The sequence below is a fragment of the Tachyglossus aculeatus genome, chromosome X1, assembly GCF_015852505.1.
Source record: "Tachyglossus aculeatus isolate mTacAcu1 chromosome X1, mTacAcu1.pri, whole genome shotgun sequence".
NCBI classification, from domain to species: Eukaryota; Metazoa; Chordata; class Mammalia; order Monotremata; family Tachyglossidae; genus Tachyglossus; species Tachyglossus aculeatus.
In genome coordinates this window covers 115,530,084-115,539,256 of record NC_052101.1, presented here as the reverse complement: position 1 = coordinate 115,539,256, position 9,173 = coordinate 115,530,084, and the positions used below count along the sequence as shown (strand labels likewise).

Here is a 9,173-nt window from a genome sequence, read left to right as displayed (position 1 = left end):
ACACCCTTTCCTACTTTGGTGGCCGAAAGAGATTGATATCAGACCATTTTGCCACCCAGGCAACTGTCCCCTGAAGTCCTTTCCTGCCATTCTGGGCCTGAAGTTTGCCTAAATGCGGTTTCTGATTCAGCACAAAATGCTTTGTTCATGAGAAAGTCCAATGCTATACCTACAAATATTGGAGGTCTCTGAGAAAATTGGTTGGAGGGTGGGGAGAGGGAAAGGACAGGGAAGAAAGGAGATGTTCAGAGAAGAGCAAGAGTAAAAACTTGCACTTTGATCCCATTATCCATCGACAGTGAGCTTCATACAATTCACTTGGGATCGTCTCCTTTTTCCAGGACAGGGAATTCTACATAGTCCCTCCACAGAGGAAATATTCTCTTGTCCCAGGGTCTTCTCCTCTGCCTCTCACACACGTCCTCAATGCAGGGAGCTTCCCATATGATTGCCCCATTGTCATTTTTCAGTCAGTCAATCAATGGTATTTATTGAGCACTACTTTGTGCAGCCCACTGGGACTGACGTTCCCTAGGATTTCCCTCCATGAAACAGAGAGCACCCCAAAATCCCCTTTAATCACTGCTTAGTAGCAATGGGCCAATTTATTAGCTATAGTTTCTCTCCCATACATCAGTACCTTACATTCCCTTAATAATTTTGCTGACCTGTGATAGTGAGGTGCTGTAGGGATGGGAGAAAAAAGGGGTTCTTCCCAGAACATCCGAGACCTAGTTGTTATTCCCAGTTATTTTGGGACTCTCCTAGGGGCACTGACATGTCCCATAACTCTGTGACTTCTCTCCTACAGGTTCAGATGGCAAATCTCCTGTTCCCTTCCCCTATATTTCTCAGTTTAAATAATCAATCATACTTACTGAACATTTATTGTATGGAGAGGACTGTACTAAGCCAAATGCAATACAATAAAGTTGATAGATATGATCCCTGCCCACAAGGAGTTTCCAGTCTATACCAACTTCTCAGTTTCTAGTCCTTTGGAGGACCTGTCCATTCTCCCCACTCTTCCCAGTTCAACAATGGCAACCACTGGAATCTCCCTTTATGATGATGATGATGGCATTTGTTAAGCGCTTACTATGTGCCAAGCACTGTACTAAGCACTGGGGTGGATACAATCAAATCAGGTTGGACAGAGTCCCTGTCCCAAGTGGGGCTCACAGTCTCAATCCCCATTTTACAGATGAGGTAACTGAGGTCCAGAGAAGTGAAGTTACTTGCCCAAGGTCACACAGCGGAGAAGTGGCAGAGCCCGGGATTGAAACTCATAACCTTCTGACTCCCAGGCCTGAGCTATATCCACTACGCCATACTCCTTCTCCTTTATAATAATAATAATAATGACAATGGCATTTATTAAGTGCTTACTATATGCAAAGCACTGTTCTAAGCGCTGGGGAGGTTACAAGGTGATCAGGTTGGGCTCACAGTCTTAATCCCCATTTTACAGATGAGGTAACTGAGGCACAGAAAAGTTAAGTGACTTGCCCAGGTCACACAGCTGACAATTGGCAGAGCCGGATTTTGAACCCATGACCTCTGACTCCAAAGCCCGTGCTCTTTCCACTGAGCCACGTGGCTTTATCCCTTTCCCTGCCCGGTTCTTCCCCTACCTGTCTTCTTAGGAAGGCTATCTGGCCTCCCCTCCTTCTTCAAGGCTACTGTGGAGCAATCAATCCATCAATGCTAATTATTGAGTACTTACTGTGTGCAGAGCACTGGATTAAATCATCATCATCATCATCATCATCATCATCATCAATCGTATTTATTGAGCGCTTACTGTGTGCAGAGCACTGTACTAAGCGCTTGGGAAGTACAAATTGGCAACATATAGAGACAGTCCCTACCCAACAGTGGGCTCACAGTCTAAAAGGGGGAGACAAAACCAAACATACTACAAAATAGAATAGATATGTACGTTGTTGATGTATGGAAGGATGGGCCGGACAGGTCTGAGCCGCAGCCAGGGCAGAGGGAGCCTGGGGCACCAATCCCATGGTGAGGGAGCCCGGCCTCCGGGAGCTGGGTGGGAGCAGTTCTTACCCCAGCCCCATCCGGAAACTTGGAGCAGGAAAGGGGAGCCGAAGTCCGGTGAAGCTTGGGGGTGGGCGGAGAGGGGCCGAGACCCTCCTCCATGCATTTCCCCTCACACAGTGGGACCCCACTGCCCGGCTCTGGCCAGGGGTGGGGAGGGTGACAATGCCCACCCACAGCCCCTTCCTGGAGACAAGGGCGGTCTTGGTCCCAGCTTGGTGGGGGGTGAGGGGAGGGTGGGGACCTGGAAAACCAGGCCCCACCCTTACAGGGGAGCGACAGCAGGGACAGCCAGAGTAAGCGGGGTCAGAGGTAAGGGGTTTCCACCTGGGGGAGACTCCACCTGGGCCTCACTCAAGGCATCCGGACCCCTGGGCCGGGTGCGGACAGAGAGGAAGGTGGGGGTCCAGTGGGGAGCGCAATGGAGGGAGGAGATGGGGCGGGCTCGGGCCTTTGGCTTCTCGGGGGGGAGGCGCTACCAACGACCAGCAGACAAGGTCAAACCGAGGCCCCGTCCCAGCAAGGTGGTGCGGCAGGGGGCCGGGGTCGCTCTTTCTTGGGGGCGGGAGGGCAGGGGAACGGAAGGCCTCAGCGGTACAGGAAGTCGGCCTGGATGTTGGCTGCGATCTCCGCCTCCCACTTGTCGCCGTTGTTGAGCAGCTTCTCCTTGTACAGCAACTCCTCGTGCGTCTCCGTGGAGAACTCAAAGTTGGGGCCCTCCATGATGGCGTCCACGGGACAGGCCTCCTGGCAGAAGCCACAGTAGATGCACTTGGTCATGTCGATGTCGTAGCGCGTGGTCCGCCGGCTGCCGTGCTCTGGAGAGTATAATTCAACAGAGTTGGTAGACACATTTCCTGCCCACCAGGAGCTTATAGTCTAGAGGGGGAGACAAACATTAAAATAAATTATAGATCTGTACATAAGTGCTGTGAGGTTGAGGGTGAATTGAATATCAACTGTTTAAAGGGTACAGATCCAAGTGCATAGGTGACTCAGAAGGGAAAGGGAGTAGGGGAAATGAAGAGTTAGGGAAGTCCTCTTGGAGGAGATGTGATTTTAATAAGGCTTTGAAGGTGGGGAGAGTGGTGGTCTGTCATATATGAAAGGGGAAGGAGTTCCAGGCCAGAGGGAGGATGTGGGCAAGGGGTTGGCAGTGAGATAGACAAGATTGGGGTACATAGAGAAGGTTGGCATTGGAGCAAAGTGTGCGAGCTGGGTTGTAGAAGGAAATCAGGGAGGTAAGATAGGACAGGAAGAGCTGATTGAGTTCTTTAAAGCCAATGATGCGGATGTGTATGGGCAACCACTGGAGGTTCCTAAGGAGTGGGGAGACTTAAACTGAATGTTTTCTTAGAAAAATGATCAGAGTAGCAGAGTGAAGTGAAGACTGGAGTGGAGAGAGACGGGAGGCAGGGAGGCAGCAAGGAGGCTGATGCAGGAGTCAAGGTGGGATAGGATAAATGCTTCGATCAGCAGAGTAGCAGTTTGGATGGAGAGGAAAGGGTGGATTTTAGTGATATTGTGAAGGTAGAGCTGACAGGATTTGGTGACAGATTGAATATGTGATTGAATGAGAGAGATGAGTTGAGGATCAGGCCCAGGTTACAGGCTTGGGAGACAGGGAGGATAGTGGTGTTGTCTACTGTGATGGGAAAGACAGGGGCATGACAGAGTTTGGTTGGGAGCCCCTAGGCAATCAGACACCTCTTCCAAAGTCACTCACTGCACTCCATGTCCCCCAAATCAATCAATCAACAGTATTTATTGAGCGCTTACTATGTGCAGAGCACTGTCCTAAGCACTTGGTAGAGTACCATGTGCTTGACACTGTACTAAACGCTGGGATAGATACAAACTAATCAGGCTGGACACAGTCCCTGTCTCACCTGGGGCTCACAGTCTTAATCTCCATTTTACAGATGCAGTAACTGAGGCACAGAGAAGAGAAGTGACTTGCCCAAGATCACACAGCAGACAAGCGGTGGGGCCGGCATTAGAACCCAGGTCCTTTCCGACTCCCAGATCCATGCTCTACTTACTAGGCCATGCTGCTTCCATAGGAACACTACTAGCAGATAGGAGAGTGCCAGTGGAGCTGCATGGACCCTTAGCACTATGATCAATTCCTTCATGCAGGTTCTTGGCTTTAACTCATCTGTTGTCCTCGATAGGAGAGAATCCATCCAAAATCATGGAAGGGTGGCCCTCTGCATGGGGTTAGCCCTACTGGACTTCCATTCCAAGAAGCTCACGCTAGTCCCCTGAGTGGCAAGGAGACGATGGTCTCTCAAGAGAGTCCCCCAAGGTAAAGCCCACACATTCTGCCTCACACCCAAAAGTCCTTCTCTTTGTCAGGTCCTTCCTTCACCATTACAGGATCTCCCCCCACCCCCCAAAAAATCTTCCTTACATACACCTTCTCTTCTCCTCAGATTCCTCAATAAGATGATCCTTAAGCACTTTGATATTCACCCTGCCAAGTGAAGGCCCCACCCCTCTGCCCCAAGTGATGACCCTGCCCCTCTCCCCGACTTGCATGCGAGCTCTCGGGCAGAAAAGGAGAAAGGCAGGCAAGGTTGGAGAGGATGAGGAGAAAGTTTTGAATAATGAAGAAGGGGAGGGGGTGACTGTGACTGGGTAGAGGAAGTTGTGAGGCAGAGTTGAGGAAAATAAGGGAGGAGAGAGATTTGGAGGCAGAGAGGAGAGAAGCTTTAGGAAAAAGTTTGGAGGCCTAAGTGGGGCCGATCAAGTGAGATAGCAGTAGTATTTACAGTGACAGTATTTATTAAACTCTTACTGTGTGCAAAGCACTGTACTAAACCCTGGGAAAGAGTATACAAGTGGGAATTAAACATCCTCAAGGGGCTCACAATCTAAATATATAAACGATCCCTGCCCCCAAGGAGCTTACAGACTAGAGGGGGAGACAGATATTAAATAAATATAAAATATAATTTAAATATCTGTACATTACTGCTGTGGGACTGAGGGCGGGATGAATACCAAATGCCCAAAGGTCACAGATCCAAGTGTATAGACGATGCAGAAGGGAAAGGGAGCCTGGGAAAAGTAGGCTTAATCGGGGAATGCCTCTTGGAGGAGATGTGACCTTAATATTGTTTTGAAGGTGGGGAGAGTGGTGTCCTGGTATATATGGAGGGGGAGAGAGTTCCAGGCTAGAGGGAGGAAGAAGGAAAGGGGTCAGTGATGAGATAGACAAGACCAGGGCACAGTGAATAAGCTGGCACTAAAGGAGCGAAGTGTGAAGGTTGGGCTGTAATAGAAGATCAGTGAAGTGAGGTAGGAGGAGGTGAGCTGATTGAGCGCTTTAAAGCCGATGGTAAGGAATTTCTGTTTGGAAGAGTATGATACAACAGAATTGGCATACATGAGCCCCGCCCTCAAGGAGTTTACAGTCTATTGATCAATGGCATTTATTGAGCACTTACCTTGTGCACAGAATTGTACTAAGCTCTTGGAAGAGTACAGTAAAATAGAGTTGGTAGACAAGTTCCCTTCCCACAACAAGCTTGCAGTCTAAATGGGGAGATAGCTATGAAAATAAATTACAGATAAGAGAAGCGGCAGAGTATAAGGATATGAACATAAGTGCTATGGGGCTGGGATGGAGTAAGTATCAAAGTGCTTAAGGCAATTAGTGAAGAACTCCCGGAGGGCAATCATCTGAACCTAATTCTCCTTTAGTGTTAGGCTGGGTGTTCTTGAACCTGGCAGGTATCCTTCCCACCGATCCCCTTCTTGTGCCTCAGTTTCTCCCATTTAACTGAACAGTCTTCATACTGAAATCGATCATATTTATTGAGTGCTTACTGTGTGCAGAGCACTATATTAAGTCAGCATTTGGGAGAGTACAATATTACAGATTTAGTAGACATGTTCCCTGCCCATGAGGGGCTTATAGCCTAGAGGAGGAGCTTACAGTCTTAAGATGAGTCAAGGACAGCTCTTTGAAGGTTCTCTTTCTCTCCCCCATCAACCCCTGCCCCTCTTGACCCCCACCTCCCCAGGGCCCAAGTCATTTCCCACAAGGATCCCTGGACTTTCCCTCATCACCTCCACCTCCCTTAGACGGTAAGCCCCATGTGGGACAGGGAATGAGCCCTACTTTCATTCATTCATTCATTCAATCGTATTTATTGAGTGCTTACTGTGTGCAGAGCACTGTACTAAGCGCACTGTACCTGATTATCTTGTGTCTACCCCAGGACTTAGTACAGTGCTTACCACATAGTAAGCGGCTAACAAATGCCCTCCTCATCGCCTCCACCCAGGTCTCGGACCTCCTGCATCAATCAATCAATCAATCAATCGTATTTATTGAGCGCTTACTATGTGCAGAGCACTGTACTAAGCGCTTGGGAAGTACAAATTGGCAACACATAGAGACAGTCCCTACCCAACAGTGGGCTCACAGTCTGAAAGGGGGAGACAGAGAACAAAACCAAACATACCAACAAAATAAAATAAATAGGATAGAAATGTACAAGTAAAATAAATAAATAAATAAATAAATAGAGTAATAAATATGTACAACCATATATACATATATACAGGTGCTGTGGGGAAGGGAAGGAGGTAAGATGGGGGGACGGAGAGGGGGACGAGGGGGAGAGGAAGGAAGGGGCTCAGTCTGGGAAGGCCTCCTGGAGGAGGTGAGCTCTCAGTAGGGCCTTGAAGGGAGGAAGAGAGCTACCTTGGCGGAGGGGCAGAGGGAGGGCATTCCAGGCCCGGGGGATGACGTGGACCGGGGGTCGATGGCGGGACAGGCGAGAACGAGGTACAGTGAGGAGATTAGCGGTGGAGGAGCGGAGGGTGCGGGCTGGGCAGTAGAAGGAGAGAAGGGAGGTGAGGTAGGAGGGGGCGAGGTGATGGAGAGCCTTGAAGCCCAGGGTGAGGAGTTTCTGCCTGATGCGCAGATTGATTGGTAGCCATTGGAGGTTTTTGAGGAGGGGAGTAATATGCCCAGAGCGTTTCTGGACAAAGAAACCTTTGCCATGCCTTGCATGGGCAAGGCAGTTTGCCACGGGGCCAGGGGTGACTGCAACTAGATCATATACCCTCTCTCCCAAAGGCTCTGTGGCTCTGGATCTAGGGCCTCTCTTCCCTTCAGCTCTGCTTTATCAGTAGGTCTTCCTTCCTCATCCTACAATATGAGGGACCCCAATCTCTCTATCTGTCTGCCTCTCACTCGCTCTCTTTCTCCCTCCCTCTCATTTCCCCCCCTTCTCATTCCCACCCCCAGCCATCCTGAACTGCTTTCTCCTGTTTCTTGGCCCGGGAGCAGCGTGTCCCCCTAATTCTCCAGGAGGGGGCGCCCGAGTGAAGGCGTCTGGAGGTGTTTCTTCTCCCAGTCGCCGGAGGAAAGAGGATGGGGAGGGTGGAAGGGAAGGAAGGGGAAGGCATCGTTGTCACACCCCCCCCCCCCCCCATCTAGTCATATATATGTATATGGATGTATATATGTATGTATGCGGATCGACCACGAGCCTTAGCATGTGCAAGATGCACACGTGGCCATTTTCTGTGCATGTGGTGCATGTACAGTTGATGGACTGGATATGCAGTCTTCTGCTTGTGTGATGTATATGCAAGTCCAAGCAGTGCATGCTTCTTGCAATTTCTGCCTGTCCCATATGTTGGTATTCCGCGGCATGTGAACGCACGTATGATCATACTGCGTGTCTGCGGATGTGCATAGCTCTACCGCTGCATCCGTGCCTTCATGCTTGCATGGCGGGGGCGGGAATGAGGAGGGGGAGAAGGGAGGGAAGATTTGCCGATCCGGCGAAGTGTATACCTGGGCACTGCCCGCCTCCGTAGCCTTGCCTTTGCTGTTAGGTGGCACACCTAGATCTGCACTCTAGTTCTCAGGGCCCCCTCCTGGCTCACCTGTCCTTTGAACACCGCCCCCAATATGCGGCTGCACCCCTTTGCCGCCAGCCTCCTTTGCCTTCCCCGCCTCCAGCTGGGCCCCCGTCCTTTCCCAACGGCCGGAGGCGCCCCGCTAATGCCATTAGCTCCCGCCAGCTTCTAGCTCCCCCACCCCCTTCTCATTTCCCGTAAACCGTATGTGGGGGCGGGGGCTGGGACGGGGTAGACCCCACCGGGAAGAGATTGCGGCCCGGGCCCCTCCCCACCGTGGCTACTGCGGGTCCCTGTGCCATTAGTAGGAGAGTTAGGGGAGGGGGTAAAGCGTGTGAAAAGGAGTAGAGCCAAGGGGGGGGGGGGGAGAGGGAAACGAGAGGGAGGAGGGGGAAGGGGTGCCCATTTCGGGGAGGAGGTGAGTGATACAGGCCTTGGGATCCTCTCTCAGCCATCTCTTTCCAAACAAACCGCACCCCAGCCCACCTTGCTGGTTTCTCAGGCTTCCAGCAGTAAAACTAGAAGGGAAGGAAGGTCCTGAGATTCACCTGCTGGGAAGACAAGATTAAGGTGGATTTGGAAAGCTGGGAGCCGAAAGGTAGCCTGCAGTTAGAAGGAAAGAAGTCGGGTGGAACTGAGTGGAAATAGTTGCTCCGGTGAAGGCAGTCAAGCCATACCCTGAAATTGTCCAGACATTCCAACCCAAACTCCTCACTCCTTTGCAGCATCTTGCTTGGCTTTCTCTTCCTGTCTTTTCTCCTACCCTTTAAGGTGCTAGCTGGGAGGTTGGGAGGTGGAAGCCAGCTATACAGCATGCCTGTGTGTCAGAGGCCTTAAGTGAATGGCTCTTTTGACCAAGAGACTAGGCCAAGAGAAACTACAACTCCCAGCATCCTCTGAGGCTTTAAAGGTCCTGGCCTTTCAGGAGTGCGGAATGTTACTGGACAGTAACTCTCTGGGGTTCTCTGAGCACTGTGAGAGCCAGCCTAAGCCACACTCTTTTCATTTGAGTAGAAAGTGAATTATGGAAAGAGCAAAGGAAAAGGGATCCTAAAGTTGCATAGTGAACCAGGAGCAGGGCCAGAGGCAGGAACCCAGGAGTCCTCTTTCTCCAGTGCATTGGAGGATTTTGCTTCCCTTCCCCCCCCCCCCCCCAATAAAGGAAACAAAATCCAAGAGTGAACCTTCCAGTCATCCTCTGACAACTGTCCACCCCAGTTCACCTCCCC

At 50.7% G+C, this 9,173-nt stretch overlaps 1 protein-coding gene across 1 annotated transcript; it reads right to left on the bottom strand.

The window, feature by feature from the left end:
* Positions 1–2,612: 2,612 nt before the first annotated feature.
* LOC119949920 (NADH dehydrogenase [ubiquinone] iron-sulfur protein 8, mitochondrial-like) lies at positions 2,613–8,672 on the bottom strand. Its single transcript, XM_038771775.1, has 4 exons — positions 8,622–8,672; positions 8,431–8,462; positions 7,972–8,060; positions 2,613–2,882 (listed from the first exon to the last, which is right to left on the bottom strand). The coding sequence occupies exons 1-4, from the start codon at positions 8,670–8,672 to the stop codon at positions 2,647–2,649; spliced, it is 408 nt and encodes a 135-aa protein (XP_038627703.1). The 3' UTR covers positions 2,613–2,646.
* Positions 8,673–9,173: the final 501 nt, after the last annotated feature.

Coding starts and splice junctions, on each gene's coding strand:
- LOC119949920 (XM_038771775.1), bottom strand. CDS start 8,672: ATGCTGCAAAGGAGTGAGGAGTTTGGGTTGGAATGTCTGGACAATTTC. Junction 8,463..8,621: donor AATGTCTGGACAATTTCAGG/GTATGGCTTGAC, acceptor CTTCCCTTCTAG/TTTTACTGCTGGAAGCCTGA. Junction 8,061..8,430: donor AAGCCTGAGAAACCAGCAAG/GTGGGCTGGGGT, acceptor CCGTTGGGAAAG/GACGGGGGCCCAGCTGGAGG.